At 38.0% G+C, this 27,309-nt stretch overlaps 1 protein-coding gene across 2 annotated transcripts; it reads left to right on the top strand.

Annotated features, from left to right (window-relative positions):
• Positions 1–170: 170 nt before the first annotated feature.
• On the top strand, positions 171–18,544 carry LOC138305485 (E3 ubiquitin-protein ligase Arkadia-like). 2 transcript variants are annotated; one of them, XM_069245735.1, is made up of 14 exons: positions 171–281; positions 1,842–1,935; positions 2,789–2,915; positions 5,983–6,072; positions 6,654–7,866; positions 9,327–9,400; positions 9,776–10,056; positions 11,974–12,103; positions 13,413–13,842; positions 14,643–14,874; positions 15,719–15,832; positions 16,362–16,457; positions 16,866–16,951; positions 17,353–18,544. In XM_069245735.1, exons 2-14 carry the CDS (start codon positions 1,867–1,869, stop codon positions 17,480–17,482), a joined length of 3,072 nt encoding a protein of 1,023 aa, XP_069101836.1. In that variant the 5' UTR covers positions 171–281; positions 1,842–1,866; the 3' UTR covers positions 17,483–18,544. The 2 variants fall into 2 exon arrangements, with proteins under 2 accessions (XP_069101836.1, XP_069101835.1); XM_069245734.1 differs by having other exon boundaries at positions 11,974–12,112; positions 17,353–18,543.
• The last annotated feature ends 8,765 nt before the right edge of the window (positions 18,545–27,309 follow it).

The raw sequence follows: 27,309 nt of genomic DNA, 5'->3' as shown, positions 1-27,309 counted from the left end.
ATTCTCTTGACAACAACAGTATATTGAATACATACGATATCTATGTCAAGAAACAAATATAGACATTTAGATGAAAACGTAAGCTGAAAACATAGGGTAGGACAAATTTGGTTGTTTCCGGAATCTTTGTTTGCTGGTTTTACACTTAGATTATACTATATTTTTTTAACCAATCAGCTGCCTTCGGTATATTAAGTGCACCGAACCCCAAACACAAGCAAAATGGACGATTTACATTCATCGAAATGACAACAAAAGCAAGGAATACACAATAACAAGAGGTATATTGATGTGATTTTATTGAAAATTATTTCATTTTGTTTAAATTTTATCGAAGAAATAGTGATTTGAAGTCTCAGACGACCCATCCTTGTCGACTCAAATCGCCTGTCTTTGTAAACATTCGTCGGAACAAAAACAACCTGCCATATCTACTGTTATTCTATTGTACTTGAGCACCACGAGCTTCCTCCTATTCAGGGGAGTGGCGACCGATCTCAACATCGTGGACGCTGCTTTTTGCGTCTTGGAATATTATTTTATATACGTAGTTTTTTTTATATCAACTGAATATTACCGTTTATTAGGCCTATATATAATTGTATCCATCAGCTTATATTTATTATAAGGCTTAGTTCACTAATAATTCTAATATGGGTTATAAATGTATTACATAATGATCCGATTATGATGGTATAGATTTATTCCTGAATAGTAGCCTACAAACTGAACTGTTAATGCCAAAAGAATTAAGTATGTGACGTGTTTCCTTGACATTTCCTAGATACTGTAGTTATAATTATTAGTTATATATATGCCAATATATCCAATAATTTAGTAAATTTACACAATAACATTTTCCCTGTGAAACACACATTAGGAAGTTATTTTGATTTGTACTTTGCTCATTATGCATTCATGACCAACAAACCTTATTTTGATATCACAATTCAGTGTTATTTCTTTCTATAATTTTGACAAGACAAATTTATAATGTATCATTTTTACTGGGTGCTATATATTTTAGTAATATTTTTGCTACCATCCTTGTCAAGTTGTTGAGTAAATTATCAAAACTTAAATTTCTTGAAATCTCATTTAAAATGAACACAAATTTAACATATATTTTATCACATAACTAGAACAGTTTATTTTCCTTTTAAAGAATCTCAACACCAAAATGTGTTGCAAAAGTACAATGGATGCCACATTTTGTTGTAACGTCCTTAAATCCTGATGCCCATGTCATTATTTAGTGACATCAGGTCATGATCACAACACAATGGATTTGATTTCCTCCCAATGAAAAATTATAAAATAACTGGATATCAGTTGGATTATATATATGCCAATCCTCGATACTCCAGGGGTTAAAAGTACAGACATTATATCCACCACTGGACTATATCATAGTAAAACTGAAGGCAGTTCAGGAGAAAAAATCTGACCAATCACAGGCGAGCAAAGACTTTCCTTGAAAACTACAGAAAGATGCCTAACTTCAAACTCACAGTCAACCACTGTTTACAATTATACAATTCTTTTGATGTACATCAAAGGACTAAATTACCTGTTCATGTTCTTTTGCCTCCAGTTTTACTATTAGGTAGCTAAATTATAGACCGGGGGTGGATATAACGTCAGTGATTGTAATCCCTGGAGTATCGAGGATGCTTATATTTGCTATATATGTTAAATAATTATATTTAGTGTATGATACGATTATGAAATGTCAGAGTTCGGTATGTGTTTTTTAATTTTTCGAGTCTTGCCAAGTATAAGTTAAAACTTTTTAAGACAAGTTTCAGTAAGTTATCATATTTAGTTTAAACTCATTACAGGTGAGTGGACTATTCACCAGCAGGCATGGAGTCTCCCTCGACAGAGTCGCCTCCCTTGACCTGGCCAGCCAACCAGTTCATTGCAAAGAATGAGGTATGACGTATGGTATACCTAGTGCTTTTCATTTTTGTTTTAATTAATTATTTTTTCTTTATATTAATTCTAAATCGGACTTTCTGATATTTTTCGTACCTGTATATATAAAAAAAATTGAAATGGTGTTACAATTTGACATGATGATGTCACAATTAGTGTAGGACCGATTTTCAGTTTTAATTAATCATTGACTGGGAGATTATGATCTTGCTGAAGACTATTAACTTATTATAGGTAATATGTGTTAATGGATCGATGATTAAGATGGGACATAAATGATCATGATGCTTTTGTTCTGAATCTTAATCATGTAAAATTTATGCCAAAGCCATATTTTAAATGGTGTGGATCGAGTATTTTCCCACCCTCTAGTGATTGTGTATGGGGTATCAGATAGATTTTACTATGTCATTTTGCATACAAATTGGGTCAAAAGGATATTGTTCAAATTATATTTCCCACATCCTTGCAAAAATATTTAGGGCAGGGGCAGTTGGGTTTTTCTTTTTTTTTTTTTTTTTTTTTTGGGGGGGGGAGAATTATATAGGACAGATCTAGATCAATCTTACATCTTAGATTCAACATATATTAATAATTTTATAATATCTCTAGCACAGTTAAGTTATGAATTGATAAATTCATATGTATGGGAAGGATCAGTCATGAATTCATCACAAATTGATCATTTCATCATGAATTGATAAATTTATATGTAATTTGATTATGTATGGAAATGATCAGTCATGAATTCATCACAAATTGATCATTTCATCATGAATTGATAAATTTATATGTATGGGAAGTATCAGTCATGAAGTCATCATAAATTGATTGATTTATATATCTGCAGGAAGGATCAGTCTCATTAAGCGATGCTGGTAAGGGAGACAACTCCAGTTCTTCTTGTGTCAGTGGTGCTCCAGTTACTACAGAGTCTGTAGAAGCCCAAGCAGAGGCTTTGGTGGAGCAAACCATCGGTAAGACATGTATAGCAAAGTATTCTTTAGTCATTACCTGTCTTCTCTATCTGTAAGACATGTATAACGAAGTATTCTTTAGTCATTACCTGTCTTCTCTATCGGTAAGACATGTATAACGAAGTATTCTTTAGTCATTACCTGTCTTCTCTATCTGTAAGACATGTCTAACGAAGCATTCTTTAGTCATTACCTGTCTTCTCTATCTGTAAGACATGTCTAACGAAGCATTCTTTAGTCATTACCTGTCTTCTCTATCTGTAAGACATGTCTAACAAAGCATTCTTTAGTCATTACCCGACTTTATCTATCGGTAAGACATGTCTAACGAAGTATTCTTTAGTCATTACCTGACTTTCTCTATCGGTAAGACATGTCTAACAAAGCATTCTTTAGTCATTACCTGACTTTATCTATCGGTAAGACATGTCTAACGAAGTATTCTTTAGTCATTACCTGACTTTCTCTATCTGTAAGACATGTCTATAACGAAGTATTCTTTAGTCATTACCTGTCTTTCTCTATCGGTAAGACATGTCTAACGAAGTATTCTTTAGTCATTACCTGACTTTATCTATCGGTAAGACATGTCTAACGAAGTATTCTTTAGTCATTACCTGACTTTCTCTATCTGTAAGACATGTCTAACAAAGCATTCTTAGTCATTACCTGTCTTCTCTATCTGTAAGACATGTCTAACGGAGCATTCTTTAGTCATTACCTGACTTTCTCTATCTGTAAGACATGTCTAACGAAGCATTCTTAGTCATTACCAATTTTCTCTATCGGTAAGACATGTCTAACAAAGCATTCTTAGTCATTACCTGTCTTCTCTATCTGTAAGACATGTCTAACGAAGCATTCTTAGTCATTACCTGACTTTCTCTATCTGTAAGACATGTCTAACGAAGCATTCTTAGTCATTACCTGTTTTCTCTATCTGTAAGACATGTCTAACAAAGCATTCTTTAGTCATTACCTGACTTTCTCTATCGGTAAGACATGTCTAACAAAGCATTCTTAGTCATTACCCAATTTTCTCTATCGGTAAGACATGTCTAACAAAGCATTCTTAGTCATTACCAATTTTCTCTATCGGTAAGACATGTCTAACAAAGCATTCTTAGTCATTGCCCAATTTTCTCTATCTGTAAGACATGTCTAACAAAGCATTCTTAGTCATTACAAATTTTCTCTATCGGTAAGACATGTCTAATTAAGTATTCTTAGTCATTACAAATTTTCTCTATCGGTAAGACATGTCTAACAAAGCATTCTTAGTCATTACAAATTTTCTCTATCGGTAAGACATGTCTAACAAAGCATTCTTAGTCATTACCCAATTTTCTCTATCTGTAAGACATGTCTAACGAAGCATTCTTAGTCATTACCAATTTTCTCTATCGGTAAGACATGTCTAACAAAGCATTCTTAGTCATTACAAATTTTCTCTATCGGTAAGACATGTCTAACAAAGCATTCTTAGTCATTACCCAATTTTCTCTATCGGTAAGACATGTCTAACAAAGCATTCTTAGTCATTACCTGTCTTCTCTATCTGTAAGACATGTCTAACGAAGCATTCTTTAGTCATTACCTGACTTTCTCTATCTGTAAGACATGTCTAACGAAGCATTCTTTAGTCATTACCTGACTTTATCTATCGGTAAGACATGTCTAACGAAGTATTCTTTAGTCATTACCTGACTTTCTCTATCGGTAAGACATGTCTAACAAAGCATTCTTTAGTCATTACCCGACTTTCTCTATCTGTAAGACATGTATAACGAAGTATTCTTTAGTCATTACCTGTCTTCTCTATCTGTAAGATATGTCTAACAAAGCATTCTTTAGTCATTACCCGACTTTCTCTATCTGTAAGACATGTCTAACGAAGCATTCTTTAGTCATTACCTGTCTTCTCTATCGGTAAGACATGTCTAACAAAGCATTCTTTAGTCATTACCCGACTTTCTCTATCTGTAAGACATGTATAACGAAGCATTCTTTAGTCATTACCTGTCTTCTCTATCTGTAAGATATGTCTAACAAAGCATTCTTTAGTCATTACCTGTCTTCTCTATCTGTAAGACATGTCTAACGAAGTATTCTTTAGTCATAACCTGACTTTATCTATCGGTAAGACATGTCTAACGAAGTATTCTATAGTCCATTACCTGACTTTCTCTATCTGTAAGACATGTATAACGAAGTATTCTTTAGTCATTACCTGACTTTCTCTATCGGTAAGACATGTCTAACAAAGCATTCTTAGTCATTACCAATTTTCTCTATCTGTAAGACATGTCTAATGAAGCATTCTTAGTCATTACAAATTTTCTCTATCGGTAAGACATGTCTAACAAAGCATTCTTAGTCATTACAAATTTTCTCTATCGGTAAGACATGTCTAACAAAGCATTCTTAGTCATTACCTGTCTTTCTCTATCTGTAAGACATGTCTAACGAAGCATTCTTAGTCATTACCTGATTTTCTCTATCTGTAAGACATGTCTAACAAAGCATTCTTTAGTCATTACCTGTATTTCTCTATCTGTAAGACATGTCTAACAAAGCATTCTTTAGTCATTATCAATTTTCTCTATCGGTAAGACATGTCTAGCAAAGTATTTCTTTAGTCATTACCTGACTTCTCTATCGGTAAGACATGTCTAAAGTAATGAAGCATTCTTTAGTCATTATCAATTTTCTCTATCGGTAAGACATGTCTAAAGTAATGAAGCATTCTTTAGTCATTGTGACTCATTACCTGACTCTCTCTATCCGTAAAACATGTCTAACGAAGCATTCTATAGTCATTAAATGACCTCAGTGGGTAAAACATGTCTAACAAAGTATTCTATAGTCATTACCCGACTTTCTCTGTCTGTAAGACATGTCTATTGAAACATTCTATTGTCATTAACTGACCTTCTCTATCGGTAAGACATGTCTAAAGTAATGAAGTATTCTGTAGTCATTACCTGACCTCAGTCGGTAAAATATGTCTAAGAAGCATTCTAGATCTATAGTCATTAACTCACCTGAATGATTTATCTCATTATAGCGCTGACAGGAACTCCAGGCTCTTGGACTCCGGATGAGGTTGAGGTCGTTTCCATGGATACCAGTTCATCAGCTCCGACTCCAGTTCCTGGTGCGTTGCTAATTCAGTTCATATGCCTTTGATTCATCTTATCAGCATTCAATAAGATCATGGAAAAGTGGAATCTCTTCCAGAGTTCATTGCAGTTCTCTCAGGATTCATTCCCGTATACTGTCTATTAAGATGATTGAAAAATGTATTTTGGACTCATACTAAAAAATTTTTTTTGTCTATAAATTAAATGACTGTTAGTTTTGACCGAACATAATTGTGGATTGACACTAAATTTACTTGTAAGTTAATAAGTTATGAATTGCATACAACCTCTGCTATTTCAAAAACAAAAAATATCACTGAGCTTAATCTACAAGTGGACCACAATGTATTAAACAATCACTATGCTGTTATAATCTGTGACCCACGGTCAACAGAAGGCCAGTTTGTGAGTCATTGACAGAGGTGATTGAAGGACTACAATGAACTCTGGGAGAGATTTGGAAAAGTTCTGACCCTTTTCAAATAAAAAAGAAATTCCATGTTTATAAATATCAAGATTGAAAAATGGGTGTGTCCAAAATATTGTCATGCGTACCTCTTCCAAAGAAAAGAGCAAATTCACTCGATTGTTGCAGGTGTCTGTGATCCCGTGACCTCTGACCCTGACATCCTTGTGGAGGGTTCATCGCCGGTGTTTTTAGGGGAGAGAACTGAGCCCTTGACCGAACCCTTGGCCAGCTCACAGCCTCTGTTCTTAGCAGATTTGACCTCTGACCCCACGCCTCTCACTGACAATTTTCGCTCCTACATGGACCATCTCTCTCACCTGTCACATGATCATGAAAATTGGGACTGGGATCAGAGTCAAGGTCCATCTCAAGGTCATCAAGGACAAAGAGATTCGACTTCAAACAGGGACTCCACTGAAGCACGATGTAGTAAAAAGGACAAGCCCAAAGTTGCGAAAAATTCTCACAAGCCAGCAGATCACCATGACAACGGGGATCAGAGTCGGCCAATGGGGGAACGGTCAGATATTATGGACTCTCTGAATCCTTATTCACTCTTTAATTTACCAGCACCAGGTCCTGAACCTGTGTGGGGTCGGCTGGCCTATCGAGGTCGCCGTGACCCTAGGGATTCTTCCGGTATGATGAGTGCCTTCTTCCCTCCTAACCCTTCCCGCCGGGGCCAGACACGTAGCTGTGGTCACAGGCCCCACCCCTCACACCCTGCACTCCCTATCCCCCCAACCTCTGGAGCCTCACAACCCTGCGACACATTCCCTAGTCTTCCCTCCCCAGGGGCTCAGGTGGAGAGTTGGTGCTGTCGCCACAGTGACCCAGTTTCCATGCTCAATCAGTCGTGTTCTCATCCAGAATGCGGTTACCATGGTGACGTACAACCTACCGATCTCACCCAATCAGGAAGGCAGCAGATAGCCCGCTCTGATCGCTCGTCTTGGCATGAGCCTTCACAAAGTACGCGACCAAGTGATAAAAAAACACGACAAAAATCAACGATTCCCAACGATACAAACGAAGAGGTCGAGTGTCACAATTCGAGAACTGATCTCAACCGCAACGAGGAACAGGCCATGTCAAGGGACACAACTCCTGTTCCTAGGGCAGCGACGCCAACAACAGCCTCTCGGAGGGAGTATATGGAAACGGAAAATCAAAGTTCAGGAAGTACAGAAAAACTTGATAACAGCATTGACTTAACAGTACAGGAGGGCCCCGCCCCCCGAGCAGAAAGTGCCACACCCACAGGCCTGGTAGTAGAAGATGTTGAACTGTCGTCGGGATCAGAAGACAGCGATGTTGAGGTTGTCAGGATAGAAACAAGGTCAGTAACTCTGTGTAATCCATGTGATCAGGAAATTTAAACATTCCTGTGATCAGGAATTTTATAAACATTCATGTGATCAGGAATTTTTTAAACATTCCTGTGATCAGGAAATTAAAACATTCCTGTGATGAGGAAATTTATAAACATTCCTATGATCAGGAAATTTATAAACATTCCTGTGATCAGGACATTTATAAACGTTAGTGTGATCAGGAAATTTATGAACTTTACTTTGATTAGGAAATTTGTAAACATTCCTGTGATCAGGAATTTTTTAAACATTCCTGTGATCAGGAATTTTAAAAACATTCATGTTATCAGAAATTTTTTAAATGTTCATGAGATCAGGAAATTTATAAATATTCCTGTGAGTAGGAATTTTATAAACATTCATGTGATCAGGAATTTTTTAAACGTTCTGTGATCAGGAAATTTATCCATTAACATTCCTGTGATCAGGAATTTTATAAACATTCATGTGATCAGGAATCTTTTAAACGTTCCTGTGATCAGGAAATTTATAAACATTCCTGTGATCAGGAATTTTATAAATATTCATGTGATCAGGAATCTTTTAAACGTTCCTGTGATCAGGAAATTTATAAACATTCCTGTGATCAGGAATTTTATAAATATTCATGTGATCAAGAATTTTGTAATCATATCTATTCATGTGATCAGGAATTTTATAATTTTGTTTCCTTTACACGGAGCATGCATTTATTAGGGAGGTTAAATTTTTTGATTGGCTAGTTCCTATAATTCTTTGAACTACTGTTCTTAAGTATATAGGCAATGGATTATGAATATTTCGCTTGTGTTATGAATTAGCGGTTTCAGCAAAAATAAACCATTCACAAATTTATAACAGTTATGCGGTATTAGGGCATAGTGCCACGGAATTTTTTTCAGGATGCAATTAATTATTTTGAATATTTTTATCTTGAAGTTAAAAGCTCAAACTTTTCAATGTTGGTAATGGTGTAAAGTAAGTAACCTTTGGAATTGAAGAAAAATGCTTTATCGTCTGCTCCTGTTTATGAAAGAAAAAATATTGTTTGTCAGCGATGTAGTATCTTAAGTTTAGTTTTAATTAATTATACCGTATTCATCGTAATTAATGCCCCAGGCGCTTAAAAATTGTAGGAAAGGGGAGGGTGGGGGGTGTGCTTCTGAATTAGTGAACCAAAATGTAGGTTGTGGACGAAAGAAGTCTGTTACAGTAAACATGCATATGCCTTTTAATGATTCATGTGTAAAAGACTGACAAGTTCATATAATATGGGATAGATGCATCACATGTTATAATACATTGTTAAATTCACGGGATGGGGGCATAATACATCTTCAACTCCTTTTCCAGAAAAGGGGAGGCATGCTAATTACGGCGAATATGGTTTGGGGTTCTGAAAGGTCAGTAGGGGAAAGACAATATTTTAGTTTTGGTTGTGTTACAGGAGAGGAAGAGCACGGGGAGACGCAGCTGGACGAGCTGCCACAGTTGTGGTCGACCTAACAGAGTCTGATGATGGTAAGGCTCGCGATTTTCATGCTCGTTTATTAAATTTAGATCTATTTTAAACATGACTATTTCCGTGAGTTTCAAATTTCAGGAATAGCATGGATAAATACAACTTTGGTAGCCAAGGGTAATCAGTAAGATAGCAGAGGATTTTGGGGAGAGTATTTGTACTAAATACCCTTGGCTAGCGAAATTAGGGTAAACAATTCGCTATGCTATTAATTTTACAAGTAATTCACCTTTTTGTGACGCGGGGAAAATTTTCACATTAAAGTGTCTTTTACACAATTGTTATAAATCCCCCATCACATAAATTTCCACGCTTTCAGTAGGATTACACATTCTAATTGAGCATGACCTGTATTTTTCCCATTGTTTTTGTAGAGAGAGGAAGTGGGCAGTCACGATTGGCCAGTGACAGCCAGAATAACTCGGTCTTCCCGTCCTGTCTACACGACAACAGTCGAGTGTCCTCCGGCCTCCCAGGCAGTTCCGACGTTCGCCCAACAAGCGACGTTGCCCCTGATTTGTTCCAGCACATTCCACACTTTAGAGGACAGCCGCCCCCGGCCCACATCCATAACTTTGGTAATGGTATCCGCATTGCCCACAACTGTCACTCAAATGATGGCCACGCCCCCTGTACCAATCACTCCTGCCAACAGGTATCTAACTCCACCCTTTTATGATTACTCAATGTGGAATTCAATTTCGAATGAAATGGTAGACCACAACTTGTCTCCATGGTTGGTGCATGTGTAATCATTCTACTGCACTGAAGTCATAAATATCATGATTTTTTGGCAGAACTGCTAAAGTTCATTTTGAACTCTCCCTTAGCAAAAATAACTGTGAATTTACCAGTGATATTCCGGTTAAATTCCAGTTAAAACACAGTTTCCATTCATTTACCATTCATTTCAAGGTTTTTCTCTCCTCACATTTCTTCATACCAGTTTTGTGTGTACAGTTAAAAGACAGTTTTCTGAAAACCTTGTCATAACTGCTGAAAAATTTCCATTCAAAATGCAGTTTTTAGATAACTGGAATTTCACTGTATCAAAATACCAGTTATTTCACAGTTTTATTCTGAAGCAGTTCTTGTAAATAACTGTTCCTGATATCTCTGCTCTGTAACCAGTTATTAAATGCTACCATCAACAGTACTTGTGTACATAGCCACAGCAGGGCATGGGTCAAGCCCACAGGAAGAATGTGAAAGGAGTGGGGGATATGGGAGGTGATGGAGTGGGGGGCAAATTTGAGCCTCAATCTAACATATTGTCCAATGGAAAGCAACTTCCTCTTATTTTGAATGTTAGTTTGCTGTGGCTGCTTGTACATGATGTATAGGACAGTTTTCATCTCCAACATATATTCTTCTGGGAACAGATTCTTAAATTGTAAACTTCAAGAAAAGTTGTTTAATTTGTTTGAGACAAGAAAATGGAATTGTCTACAACTGCTGAAGTTTTTAGGAAATGATGATAGTGTTCTACAGTTGTATCTATTTTTTTGTGCTATTTTGAAGTGAATTTCTATGGATGATATCCCCCGAATTGTTCACTAAAAGTATTGTGGAACCAATCACCTTATTTTGAAACAACTGAATTTAGTGAATTATATGTTCAACATGTTTGGTGATGGAGCCTTCACACTGGGATTTACTTCATTGGATTCTGTTGTTTCTGGGTTTGTATGATATGGTATGCATGGTTGATTATGTGGCCCCATCATATCGTATATGAAAGTTATATATAACATTTGAAAAAGTTAGAGGTTATAAATTTATATACAATATATAGCTTTGTATATCCTAATATTAAGGAATAATTTTAAATCTGAATTGTTAGATATAATGATGTTAGGCATCTCTTAAGTTCACCATGCCCTTTAGCTATTATTCTAAATCCTGGGACCTCAAAGTTGACCTGATTAGAGTGTCTAGTTTACGGTTACTTCTCACATTCTTTTCTCCTCCCCCAGCCTCCTTCCCCTCCCCCTTCTCACCACCTGGGTTATAATCACCGGTTTTATAGCAGTTATTTTCCAGTTATTCTTATCATCCATGCATTCCATCCTAGACCAGTTTATTTACAGTTATTTATGACATCATAAACTGGTATACTGGTACTGATAATTACTGCCATTCCAAAACCGGTTTTTAACCAGTTTTCTGTGAGGTCATAAAACTGGAAAATCTCATTTGCATAATTAAGCAAATAACTGCTAAACAACTGTGAAAGTAATGTATATTGAATGGTAACTGGGAAATAACTGGACTTTAACTGCATAGAGCCACAATGGCAGTTATCTGACCTAAAAATGATAACCGGAAAAAAAACACTGTAAAACCACTGTTCAGAATAAAACTGTGAAAAGAATGGAAAATGAATGGAGTTTATTTAGCTATGGGCTGATTTGACTACATAAATTTAGACTTTGTAAAATTAAGCCCTATGCATGGTTAGTATTTTAGGTCTGAAGATGTTGGACACTTTTGGTAGTATGAAAATAATGGCAAATTATTATGACTTTTAAGGGAAAAAAATAATAATAAAGTGATTGATTTTTGTTCACAGCGTCGGCATCACCATGTGGTTAACTGCCCTGACCGGTCAGCCTGTGGTTTCCATGACCACAGTCACTGTAGTCATGGCACTATCGGTCGTCAAGGATACAGCAGGGGACATCCCCATTACTATTCCCAGGGTAACACAGGTTTGTTTCAAATTCCTTCATCTTATCGTACCATGAGAGTTGATGTTTAATGTGGTTCAGTTGTGAGAGCAAAGTTAGCTGAGTGCACATGGTAAAGATAACCTGATCGTTACCTCACAAGCCTCTGAGTCGCGAGTTTGAATCCCATATGGGGCAGTTGCCAATTACCGACCTCTGGTCAGTGGTTTTTCTCTGGGTACTTTGACTTTCTTTTTATCCATAAACCAGCTGGTACATCCTTAATGATTGTTGCTGTTTGGAAGTTAAACTATTCCAACCAAACCAGCTTACACCCTAACTGTTATAATGAAGGAAGAATTACCCGTTGCACCAGATACTATTTAAATTTCAAAAATTGCTTTTCATTCATTTAATTAACTGTGTTTTCTTGTTGTTTGTAGGAAACTGTTCCCACAATGGAGGGAGCAAGTCATCCCCATGTCCACCATCCACCCCCCACCCCACGCCTCACCCCCCACCCCACCCTCCCCATACCCCCCACCCCCCTCGTGCCCATATACATCACCATCATTACCACTCCGCTCCCTTCACCATGTCCCCCGCCGTCCTCCCAATGCTGTTGCCGCAGCAACCGTTCACGCCTCAGACCTTCAACGACCTCACCGCCCATCATATAGAGGGACCACCACTGTTCCAGGCTAGTAACCATGGAAACCCAGCATGTATCCAGGGCACAGGTCATCCTGGTAACCCGGCTTGTATGCAGAATTCGCCAAACCCTTTGATGGCCTGGCCGGGCCTTAGACCCCAAGGAGGGAGCCAGGATCATGGCGCTACATCATCGGCGGGGCCTGACATCCGGACACATTACTATTAGAGAAATTATTTGATAAGTGAATTTATTCCCAGGGTAACACAGGTTTGTTTCAAATTCCTTCATCTTATCGTACCATAGAGAGTTGATGTTTAATGTATTATTATTTATTATTATGGTCCAGTTGTGAGAGCAAAGTTGGCTGAGTGCACATGGTAAAGATAACCTGATCGTTACCTCACAAGCCTCTGAGTCGCGAGTTTGAATCCCATGTGGGGCAGTTGCCAATTACCGACTGCTGGTCAATGGTTTTTCTCTGGGTACTTTGACTTTCTTTTTATCCATAAACCAGCTGGTACATCCTTAATGATTGTTGCTGTTAGGAAGTTAAACTATTCAAACCAAACCAGCTTACACCCTAACTGTTATAATGAAGGAAGAATTACCAGTTGCACCAGATACTATTTAAATTTCAAAAATTGTTTTTCATTCATTTAATTAACTGTGTTTTCTTGTTGTTTTTAGGAAACTGTTCCCACAATGGAGGGAGCAGTCATCCCCATGTCCACCATCCGACCCCCCACCCCACGCCTCACCCCCCGCCCCACCCTCCCCATACCCCTCACCCCCCTCGTGCCCATATACATCACCATCATTACCACTCCGCTCCCTTCACCATGTCCCCCGCCGTCCTCCCAATGCTGTTGCCGCAGCAACCGTTCACGCCTCAGACCTTCAACGACCTCACCGCCCATCATATAGAGGGACCACCACTGTTCCAGGCTAGTAACCATGGAAACCCAGCATGTATCCAGGGCACAGGTCATCCTGGTAACCCGGCTTGTATGCAGAATTCGCCCAACCCTTTGATGGCCTGGCCGGGCCTTAGACCCCAAGGAGGGAGCCAGGATCATGGCGCTACATCATCGGCGGGGCCCGACATCCGGACACCATGGTACAATATAGTAGAGAAATTATTTGATAAGTGAACTTATTCAGTCTTTGCAAATCACAGAGTTATCGATATATATCTGTCCTTGTAATGTTGATGTCTTTATCACCAGAAAATATGATGTTTCACTCGAAAAATGATTACGTCAAAATCCTGTACCTGCAAGGATAGATAACTCTTTAGTATACAAAGACGGAATAGGACTGTTGTGACATTTACTCATAGATGTAATTAGTAGTATATTAAATCACTTTATGTATTCATGGCTGAATTTCTTAAATGTTATTATTAATTGATTTTATCATTTAAGTGAAAAGGCGGGCAAAGAAAATTATTCTTAAATGTGTTCATTGGCCTTCCAGAAGTCCTTACATATCAAAACGACAGTCAATTTCTGCTTATGTTGTCCAGTTTAGATCATTGGAATTATGAGAAAGCCCCGTATAAATTAAGCACAGTGCTTAAATAATTTCTTTGAAAGTGAGGCTGAGTGGAAATGTCAATACGGACATAGCTAGCCGGGAGGATGTTTTAGGATTCCTGTAATAAAGAAATTCTGCCCATGCAGAGCGATTTGACAGGAATTTTTTTTTTTTCTATTTCATAGGAAATTGTACTGGATATATTAACACCATTTTACGGACTTAAGCCTTCCTCAGACCGACTTTTCACTTTAAATTTAATGGTAATACAACAAACCTGGAGTTTGATAAAAATGAAACCATCCTTAGTATGATCTGTATGTATACTTTCATGAAGAAGTATCAATGCTGATAAAACAGTATTAAAACAATTCTTTGCAGCTCACAGAACCAAATGCCCCCAGGATCTTTGCCACAGCCGATGAATGGAGCGTGCCCATTCCCTCCGGGTATTGGAGGTCAGAGTCATCTCCACCTCTCCACCATGAATGGACCGGCCCACTTCCCTCAACATCATCATCTCCATCATCACTTACATCACTATCATCATGGCAACCCGGCAGCGCCTCGGTTACAGCATTTTTCTATACCTACCCTTCACCCAGAACTCATGGTAAGACTCATTTATGATATGAAGCTGATATTCTGTATTGGGACGGTTCTGTATTGGGACTTTGAACAAGCATGATTTATATTTAAGCATTGATGTCACTATTTCTTGATATCATCGGGGTATAATTAATTTTTCTTTGTTTTCATACCAAATCTGGCTTTCTGATTGGTCAATATTTTTTTTGCATACCACTATGAAAAAAAAAAAATCCGAGAATGGCGCGAAACCCCGACGTTTTCGTGACGTCACAATAGAGACTAGAGACATTGACGTTGCGTATTGATTCGGAAAAAAGAATCCCTTGAAAAACCACTATAATGTTACATTTAAACATACTTCATTTTATCAAATAGAGTATAAAATTAATTATAAGTATTGATGTCACTATTTTTTTATTTTATCGGGTTATGAAAAAAAATTGTTTGCAAACTTTTGTGAGAATCCGCTACGCGGATTCACACAGTTTGCAAACAATTTTGTTTTTCATACCCCGATAAAATTAAAAAATAGTGACATCAATGCTTAAATGAAATAAATTTTGTTTGCAAACTGTACGTGTGAATCCGCAATCAATGCTATAATTAATTTCCCAGACTGCTTGTTGAAATAAAATACATGTACGTTTCCAACGATTTTCCAAGGGATTGTTTTTCCAAATCAATATGCAAGGTCATTGTTTCTATTGTGACATCACGATAACGTCAAGATTTCAAGCCATTCTCTGTTTTGTTATCTTTTTTCATAGTTGTATGGAAGGAAAAAAATGGGCCAATCAGAATGCCAGATTATGTATGAAAACAAAGAAAAATTATATATATTAGAATCATTCAATGTCTGTTTTTAGTCACAAGGACCCAGTATACATCAATTCTCATTCCCTGGACCAATTCCTGGTTTCCATAGAAACATGCAAATGAGGCTTGGCAGGATGATGTTACATCATAGGCCAATGTATGAGGTAAGAGTTCACAGGTCAAAGTTGACAGTATATATCACAAATTTCTTTTAAAGTCAATGTAAGATCTAACACTTCTTTTTAACTTATATATGTATTACAGTTTAAGATCAAGTGAGAAATGTTTTCATCTTTATATTTTGTTATTAAAGAGTTTACAAGTCAAAGTTCATAGTGAGTTTACAAGTCAAAGTTCATAGTATCAAGGTCATAAGGTCAACCTCTTCTCAAAGAACATTAACAATACAGCACGTTTCGTATGTAAATTGATATCAGTTACAGTGAAGCAAGCTTAGAGCAAATTCATGGTCATAGGAATGAAGTCATTCCCAACATTGTTCCTATAAGATGTCTGTAATATGTGTATATCAACGAATTATATCTATAACGGGGTGATTTTTGTTGGTCCCCACAGGTACATTATAACCATGTTTTACTTTATGAAGAAGTATTCTCAGAGCAAGTCTTTTATTATTCATTTAAAAGTTTTTATAACATGATAGGATAAATATATAATTTCATTTATTTAAAGGAATTTTTAAGTTTGGAAGAGAGACTAGGAAATATAAATCGTGGAGCGACGAAGGAGGTGATAGAACAGAATACACTGCCGCACAAGTACCATAGGGTGAGTTATCCCCCTTGCCAGAGTGAATACGTCGGTCGGTTGATCATTGATTCCATTTGGTTGTGTACAGGGGAAAATTTCACTTTGTGATGTTAGACATGGTAAAATACCCTAGATGTTATAGATAAAGACCTGATAACCAGTCATTTCTGCATTAAACTGTCAAATCCTCCAGGAATGATGTTAGAAGAATGCTATGAATGTTTTATTTTACTGTAATAGATACATTGGTGAAGTCTGTAATTGACTGAGAAACAGACTGAACTGTGCTGTTGTGGCTTTTTTTGTAATCAGGTGACTTCTATAATTTACATAGGAATTATGATAAAGAAAAAAAAATATTAATAAATCTAACAGATGGACTTTTAAGTATCAACATCAAGTTTAAGTATTAGTCTTGATATTCAGATCAAACGGGATGCTGATGGGGACGACGAACAACCAGAGAAGTGTACTATTTGTTTGAGTGAATTTGAGGAAACAGAGGATGTGAGGCAAGTCCAAAGTGTTTGTACAATATAAACATAGACAACATTTAAAATGACACTGAAATTGCAAACCCCCTCCTCTTAACAATGGTCACAAATTCAATAAAGCCATGGTTATCATACGTATCACCACATATTTGAAATAATTGAAAAGAAACATATTTCCTTCTTAGATATTAAATTATCTGAGATAATTGCTCAAAATTATCTGAGATAATTGCTCGTAATTATCTGAGATAATTGCTCGTAATTATCTTACATAATTACTGATAATTATCTTAGATACTTAGCATACTTTTAACAATATTTTGACTGAAAATAACTGTATATTGGTGTGTATCTGTGTTGTGGTGAATTCTAGACGTTTTTTTTGTGGTTTCTATCATTTATTCATTGATATGTTGTAGACGCCTGCCGTGTATGCATCTGTTCCACATAGAATGTGTTGACCAATGGCTGACCTCCAACAAGAAGTGTCCAATATGTCGGGTTGATATCGAGGCTGGGTCAAAAGGTCAAATTTCTTCACAGAGCTAATTGGACATGGGAAGTGACCTACTCAACCTTCTCTATGGGAATTTGTTAGAGTATAACTATAATGTCCTTCATGAAAATTGGTCGTCGGCGTCCTTCGTGAAAATTGGTCGTCGGCGTCCTTCGTGAAAGTTGGTCGTCGGCATCCTTCGTGAAAATTGGTCGTTGGCGTCCCTCGTGAAAGTTGTTAGTCGGCGTCCTTCGTGAAAATTGGTTGTCGGCGTCCTTCGTAAAAGTTGGTCGTCGGCGTCCTTCGTGAAAGTTGGTCGTCGGCGTCCTTCGTGAAAGTTGGTCGTCGGCGTCCTTCGTAAAAGTTGGTCGTCAGCGTCCTTCGTGAAAATTGGTCGTCAGCGCCCTCGTGAAAATTGGTCATCAGCGCCCTTCATAAAAGTTGGTCTGCAGCGTCCTTTATGAAGTTGGTCTGAGCTATACAGCATTTTCTGGTGTCGTGATGACAAATCATGTTTTCTAGGCTCCATTGGTGGCATGTGATCGCTTGCTTTGATGTTGATTGGACAGTTGAGGTTTGAAAACTCAGGTCTGGTTGTTAGCGAAACCTCAGGTCAAAAGGTCAAGGGTATCAGTCAGATTTCTCAGGACAAACTATTGTCTGCAGAGCTGGCCTACTGCAGTTATCATGGTGATCAATAAACAAGGGGAGATCACTCCAGCTGAGTACTAAGCATTATTATTATAAACCTTCAGCCAAGTGATGGGAAATTTGGATGTCAACAATAATTTCACCACAGCATTGTATATCCAATCACCAGATAAAATTATGAGGATTTTCTGGTCACAATGGGACTCTAAATCAATTAACTATGTATTCTTCCTGTCACTATGGGTATCCCTCCTGTCACTATGGGTATCCCTCCTGTCACTATGGGTATTCCTCCTGTCAATATGGGTATTCCTCCTGTCACTATGGGTATCCCTCCTGTCACTATGGGTATCCCTCCTGTCACTATGGGTATCCCTCCTGTCACTATGGGTATCCCTCCTGTCACTATGGGTATCCCTCCTGTCACTATGGGTATCCCTCCTGTCACTATGGGTATCCCTCCTGTCACTATGGGTATCCCTCCTGTCACTATGGGTATCCTCCTGCACTATGTATTTGTCACTATGGTATCCTCCTGTCACTATGGGTATCCCTCCTGTCACTATGGGTATCCCTCCTGTCACTATGGGTATCCCTCCTGTCACTATGGGTATCCCTCCTGTCACTATGGGTATCCCTCCTGTCACTATGGGTATCCCTCCTGTCACTATGGTATCCCTCTGTCCACTATGGGTATCCTCCTGTCACTATGGTATCCTCCTGTCACTATGGGTATCCTCTGTCACTATGGGTATCCCTCCTGTCACTATGGGTATCCCTCCTGTCACTATGGGTATCCCTCCTGTCACTATGGGTATCCCTCCTGTCACTATGGGTATCCCTCCTGTCACTATGGGTATCCCTCCTGTCACTATGGGTATTCCTCCTGTCACTATGGGTATCCCTCCTGTCACTATGGGTATCCCTCCTGTCACTATGGGTATTCCTCCTGTCACTATGGGTATCCCTCCTGTCACTATGGGTATCCCTCCTGTCACTATGGGTATTCCTCCTGTCACTATGGGTATCCCTCCTGTCACTATGGGTATCCCTCCTGTCACATGGGTATTCTGTCACTGGGTATTCCTCCTGTCACTATGGGTATTCCTCCTTGTTTCTGTCACTGGGTATCCCTCCTGTCACTATGGGTATCCTCCTGTCACTATGGGTATCCCTCCTGTCACTATGGGTATCCCTCCTGTCACTATGGGTATTCCTCCTGTCACTATGGGTATCCCTCCTGTCATTATCGGTATTCCTTCTGTTACTATGGATATTCCTGCTGTTTCTATGGGTATCCCTCCTGTCACTATTGGTATCCCTTTCACCATGAAGATCCTGTAACTACCCTGGGAATTCTGATGTTGCTACATGTTTTTGGCATGGGTGACTGTCACAGCAAACTGAGTTTGTACAACGTCACACTCATTTTTGCTTCTCTCTTGCTGGTTGCTATAGAAATGCTGTTGGTGTTCTGCAATAAGTATTCTGTAAATTGGCTTCACTTTGTAAAAATTCTAGAAATCAATGTTTAGTAATTTACCATGTTTTCAAATTTTTTAAATTTTACTAGTTTGGTACTTTTTTTAGGATGGCAAAATTCATGAAAAATAGTATTGATTTTTGTGGAAAAATTACCAAAACTTGGTATTTTGATTTTAGAGGTCAGTAGGTAAAGGTTGAAGGTCAGAGGTTAATTAAGTATCATGTGTGCTATCTATTTTTATGCCTTTTAACTTATAAGAATGATTATGTGCTATTAACGTGCTATTAATGTATTATATATATATATATATATATATATATATAGTTTTGTTACATACAATCATGGCCACAAGGCCGTCGCATGATTTGAGTGCGAGTGTGAATAGGTCACATGACTTTGTCACATGATTTGAGTGAGTGTGAATAGGTCACATGACTTTGTCACCTGATTTGAGTGCGAGTGTAAATAGGTCACATGACCTTGTCACATGATTTGAGTGCGAGTGTAAATAGGTCACATGATCTAAACAGCAGCAATGTATTTTTCTTTGTAGCAGCAATATGATTTTTATGCGTGATAATGGGTTACTGTTTAATTTTTTATGCATAGAAAATTGTATTTATTAAGAATTAGATTGTCAGATTTTTTTAACTGATTTCAACGACATCGAAATTCAGGGAAAATTTATGATTGTATATTGTCAGATATCATGAAACACTGTGAAGTGTGGAACCCTGTCAGAATGACTGCAGATATCTGTGAACTTTCCAAAACAAGATTTCTTAGTGGCTTATTCTATATTATGTCCATATCAAGTCTATTGCAATCCTAGATACCATTTCTGGTCAGCACCTGTCAAGACTGGTACAAAATTTGTTTCTGGTGTTGACATATTGATCTATTTAACAGACTCTTATAAGCCACAAATTCATATGTAAAAATTAACAACATCTATCCATAATGGAGTAATTTGGGAAATCAAAGTTCATAAGTATCTATCGACCAAGAACGTAAACAAAGCCAGACCCTTTACAATGGTTTCCTGTCAGTATGGGTTTGGTATGTTCTATATCTACAGTCATGAGGAACAAACAGGGTATATTATTACATCAATGGGACTTTGTAAAAGTGTCGTGATATGTTACATTGACGAGCGTGAGGGAGGGTCATGTGACTGGTCAAGGGCTTTGTGGTCCTTACCGAGTGGGTGATCTCCTGGTCAGATGACCATCTGACCACGGGTGGTGTGGATCTGGGAGGAGTCGCTACCCCACCACTAATTACTCACTATATATACTAGTCAATAGTAGTTTTTACCAAGTATGTTGTGCTTTTGAATGACTTTTAACTGAATTTGTGCAATTTTTTTTGAAAGTGATTTCTATTGAAAATATGCTGGCTTTATATTATGTGATTTTATATTTGTTATTCTCTATAGGCCACAATGGACCGGTCCAAAATGACTAATAGGCTGGCCCACTTTGTAATTTAGGGTAGAAGGGGTAGGCAATGCAGCCAAATGAAGCTTTCCAGAACTAATATCAGTGTTTACACACATATATATACTATATGTCACAAAGGATGTTGGAACACTTGATCTGCATCACTAGAATGTTTTAGCTTTGTAATCATGTCCTTACCATGTTTTAAAGTTTTCGGATTTTTTTGTCGCCTTGTGTAGGGATTGTGTAGTATCTAAGCAGTAGGATGGTGAATTATAGGTCCCTGTACAGACCAAGATACTTACATTAACTTGTAAACCTTAATCCCGCTTCAGTGGAAACAATGCTCTCGAGTGTTACATTAACGTTAGAATAAAAGAAAGCTTTGAGAATTTGATTCCGAAAATTAACCAAAATTTATTCTTGTATCTTTTTTCAACAACTATAAAATAATGAACACATCATATTTCTCACAGAAACCAATTCCTACCAGGTGATTGTTTTATATTGTTTGGTAATATTTTCACATTGATATGAATTCGGGTCTCCGTGACTGAGTGGTTAAAGTGTCTGACAATCTGTCAATAGCCCTCCACCTCTGGGTCTCTGTGACGGAGTGGTTAAGGTGTCTGACATTCTACCAATAGCCCTCCACCTCTGGGTCTCTGTGACGGAGTGGTTAAGGTGTCGGACATTCTACCACTAGCCCTTCATCTCTGGGTCACAGTGACCGCGTGATTAAGGTGCCGAACTTCAGTTGTAAAAATGAAATTTACTCCAGTATTTGCATCTCCGTGACTGAGTGGTTAAAGTGTCTGACAATCTGTCAATAGCCCTCCACCTCTGGGTCTCTGTGACGGAGTGGATAAGGTGTCAGACATTCTACCACTAGCCCTCCACCTCTGGGTCACAGTGACAGCGTGGTTAAGGTGCCGAACTTCAGTTGTAAAAATGAAATTTACTCCAGTAACATGTTTGGATCCAGACAATAAATACCAGTGTGGAGAAGCCACTTGATCAAATGGTACCGTAAACAGCAGTTATGATACAGTACTCGACCAGCTGCCAAATTGGGACTTTTGATCATTTGGCTTTTCCATACACAGTACTGATGACCTGTTTCTGTGAGCAATTGGTGTGTTCAGTAGATTCCAGTAGAATAGTGAGTGGTGGGCTATTTTTGTTATCTAATAAGGCTTTACGTTTGGTGTTAACTGGCAAGGTGCATTTCATACTCAAACAACACTATACAACGCCATGTCATATCGGGTCAAACACAACACTGAACAACGTCATGTTGTATCGGGTCAAACAACACTGTCATATTGGGTCAAACACAACACTACAACGTCATGAAATATCGGGTCAGACACAACACTGTATATCAGGTCAAACACAAACACCGTACAATGTCAATGTCATATCGGGTCAAACACAACACCGTACAATGTCAATGTCATATCGGGTCAAACACAACACTGTACAACGTCATGTCATATTGGGTCAAACACAACACTGTACAACGTCAATGTCATATTGGGTCAAACACAACACTGTACAACGTCATGTCATATTGGGTCAAACACAACACTGTACAACGTCGTGTCATTATCGGGTCAAATGCCTGTTCTATTGTACAGGTCTCCTTGCCTTGTGTGGTATACAAATTTCTGGGCCACAAATGGCTGGTGTAGTGACGAGTTTCTATTACAATAATGTACCTTGCCTTTCTGTATTGTCAATAAACTATATAGTCACAGTTTGATGCCTTTGTTTTGTCTTACCGATATCTACTTGACAAAATAGAATCCTTTGATATGTACCATTTTATCCTAATGAAGTTTAATCTGTTTGCGCGGTACTGAATTCACAAAGACAGTGGGAGATTCAGTGACTTTATTCAATGATCGTCTACAAGTTGGCTTACATACATAACGGTACACAGGCTAATGTCAACTCATGAATGAAGAGGCAACATTGAAAACATTAATCATATCGAACTATTATTGATGTTACGATTGAGTGATGACGTTACATTGGGTGATGGCAGCAAGATGACGTTACGATGAGTGATGGCAACAGGATGACGTTACGATGAGTGATGGCAACAGGATGACATTACGATGAGTGATGGCAACAGGATGACATTACGATGAGTGATGACAACAGGATGACATTACAATGAGTGATGACAACAGGATGACATTACAATGAGTGATGACAACAGGATGACATTACAATGAGTGATGACAACAGGATGACATTACAATGAGTGATGACAACAGGATGACATTACAATGAGTGATGGACAACAGGATGACATTACAATGAGTGATGACAACAGGATGACATTACAATGAGTGATGACAACAGGATGACATTACGATGAGTGATGACAACAGGATGACATTACAATGAGTGATGACAACAGGATGACATTACGATGAGTGATGACAACAGGATGACATTACAATGAGTGATGACAACAGGATGACATTACGATGAGTGATGCAACAGGATGACATTACAATGAGTGATGACAACACGATGACATTACATGATGAACAGTGATTACAATGAGTGATGCAACAGGATGACATTACGATGAGTGATGACAACATGATGACATTACGATGAGTGATGACAACAGGATGACATTACAATGAGTGATGACAACAGGATGACATTACAATGAGTGATGACAACAGGATGACATTACAATGAGTGATGACAACAGGATGACATTACAATGAGTGATGACAACAGGATGACATTACAATGAGTGATGACAACAGGATGACATTACAATGAGTGATGACAACAGGATGACATTACAATGAGTGATGACAACAGGATGACATTACAATGAGTGATGACAACAGGATGACATTACAATGAGTGATGACAACAGGATGACATTACGATGAGTGATGACAACAGGATGACATTACAATGAGTGATGACAACAGGATGACATTACAATGAGTGATGACAACAGGATGACATTACAATGAGTGATGACAACAGGATGACATTACAATGAGTGATGACAACAGGATGACATTACGATGAGTGATGACAACAGGATGACATTACAATGAGTGATGGCAACAGGATGACATTACAATGAGTGATGACAACAGGATGACATTACAATGAGTGATGACAACAGGATGACATTACGATGAGTGATGACAACAGGATGACATTACAATGAGTGATGACAACAGGATGACATTACAATGAGTGATGACAACAGGATGACATTATAATGAGTGATGACAACAGGATGACATTACCATGAGTGATGGCAACAGGATGACATTACAATGACTGATGACAACAGGATGACATTACAATGAGTGATGGCAACAGGATGACATTACAATGAGTGATGGCAACATGATGACATTACGATGAGTGATGACAACAGATGACATTACAATGAGTGATGACAACAGATGATGACATTACAATGAGTGATGACAACAGGATGACATTACAATGAGTGATGACAACAGGATGACATTACAATGAGTGATGACAACAGGATGACATTACAATGAGTGATGACAACAGGATGACATTACAATGAGTGATGACAACAGGATGACATTACAATGAGTGATGACAACAGGATGACATTACAATGAGTGATGACAACAGGATGACATTACAATGAGTGATGACAACAGGATGACATTACATGAGTGATGACAACAGGATGACATTACAATGAGTGATGACAACAGGATGACATTACGATGAGTGATGACAACACGATGACATTATAATGAGTGATGACATTGCAATGAGTGATGACAACAGGATGACATTATTACGATGAGTGATGACAACACGATGACATTACAATGAGTGATGACAACATTGACATTACATGAGTGATGACAACAGGATGACATTACGATGAGTGATGACAACAGGATGACATTACAATGAGTGATGACAACAGGATGACATTACGATGAGTGATGACAACAGGATGACATTACAATGAGTGATGACAACAGGATGACATTACGATGAGTGATGACAACAGGATGACATTACAATGAGTGATGACAACAGGATGACATTACAATGAGTGATGACAACAGGATGACATTACAATGAGTGATGACAACAGGATGACATTACAATGAGTGATGACAACAGGATGACATTACAATGAGTGATGACAACACGATGACATTACAATGAGTGATGACAACACGATGACATTATAATGAGTGATGACATTACAATGAATGATGACAACAGGATGACATTACGATGAGTGATGACAACAGGATGACATTACAATGAGTGATGACAACAGGATGACATTACAATGAGTGATGACAACAGGATGACATTACAATGAGTGATGACAACAGGATGACATTACAATGAGTGATGACAACAGGATGACATTACGATGAGTGATGACAACACGATGACATTACATATGAGTGATGACAACAGGATGACATTACATGAGTGATGACAACAGGATGACATTACGATGAGTGATGACAACAGATGACATTATAATGAGTGATGACATTGAATGAGTGATGACAACAGGATGACATTACGATGAGTGATGACAACAGGATGACATTACAATGAGTGATGACAACAGGATGACATTACAATGAGTGATGACAACACGATGACATTGCAATGAGTGATGACAACAGGATGACATTACGATGAGTGATGACAACAGGATGACATTACAATGAGTGATGACAACAGGATGACATTACGATGAGTGATGACAACAGGATGACATTACAATGAGTGATGACAACAGGATGACATTACATGAGTGATGACAACAGGATGACATTACAATGAGTGATGACAACAGATGACATTACGATGAGTGATGACAACAGATGACATTACAATGAGTGATGACAAGAGTGATGACATGACAAGAGTGATGACAACAGGATGACATTACATGATGATGCAACACGATGACATTGCAATGAGTGATGACAACAGGATGACATTACGATGAGTGATGACAACAGGATGACATTACAATGAGTGATGACAACACGATGACATTATAATGAGTGATGACATTGCAATGAGTGATGACAACAGGATGACATTACGATGAGTGATGGCAACAGGATGACATTACGATGAGTGATGACAACAGGATGACATTACGATGAGTGATGACAACAGGATGACATTACAATGAGTGATGGCAACAGGATGACATTACAATGAGTGATGACAACAGGATGACATTACGATGAGTGATGACAACAGGATGACATTACAATGACTGATGACAACAGGATGACATTACAATGAGTGATGGCAACAGGATGACATTACGATGAGTGATGACAACAGGATGACATTACAATGAGTGATGACAACAGGATGACATTACAATGACTGATGACAACAGGATGACATTACAATGAGTGATGGCAACAGGATGACATTACGATGAGTGATGGCAACAGGATGACATTACAATGAGTGATGACAACAGGATGACATTACAATGAGTGATGACAACACGATGACATTACAATGAGTGATGACAACACGATGACATTACGATGAGTGATGACAACAGGATGACATTAAGATGAGTGATGACAACAGGATGACATTACAATGAGTGATGACAATAGGATGACATTACAATGAGTGATGACAACAGATGACATTACAATGAGTGATGACAACAGATGACATTACAATGAGTGATGACAACAGGATGACATTACAATGAGTGATGACAACAGGATGACATTACAATGAGTGATGACAACAGGATGACATTACAATGAGTGATGACAACAGGATGACATTACAATGAGTGATGACAACAGGATGACATTACAATGAGTGATGACAACACGATGACATTACAATGAGTGATGACAACAGGATGACATTACAATGAGTGATGACAACAGGATGACATTACGATGAGTGATGACAACAGGATGACATTACAATGAGTGATGTGATGACATTACAATGAGTGATGACAACAGGATGACATTACAATGAGTGATGACAACAGGATGACATTACAATGAGTGATGACAACAGGATGACATTACAATGAGTGATGACAACAGGATGACATTACAATGAGTGATGACAACACGATGACATTGCAATGAGTGATGACAACACGATGACATTATAATGAGTGATGGCAACAGGATGACATTACAATGAGTGATGACAACACAATGACATTACAATGAGTGATGACAACACGATGACATTACAATGAGTGATGACAACA

Source organism: Argopecten irradians, chromosome 13, assembly GCF_041381155.1.
Source record: "Argopecten irradians isolate NY chromosome 13, Ai_NY, whole genome shotgun sequence".
Lineage (NCBI taxonomy): Eukaryota > Metazoa > Mollusca > Bivalvia > Pectinida > Pectinidae > Argopecten > Argopecten irradians.
Note: the sequence above shows the minus strand (reverse complement) of the source record. Positions and strands in the feature narration are given on the sequence as shown.

Coding starts and splice junctions, on each gene's coding strand:
- LOC138305485 (XM_069245734.1), top strand. CDS start 1,867: ATGGAGTCTCCCTCGACAGAGTCGCCTCCCTTGACCTGGCCAGCCAAC. Junction 1,936..2,788: donor AGTTCATTGCAAAGAATGAG/GTATGACGTATG, acceptor ATATATCTGCAG/GAAGGATCAGTCTCATTAAG. Junction 14,875..15,718: donor CCCTTCACCCAGAACTCATG/GTAAGACTCATT, acceptor GTCTGTTTTTAG/TCACAAGGACCCAGTATACA.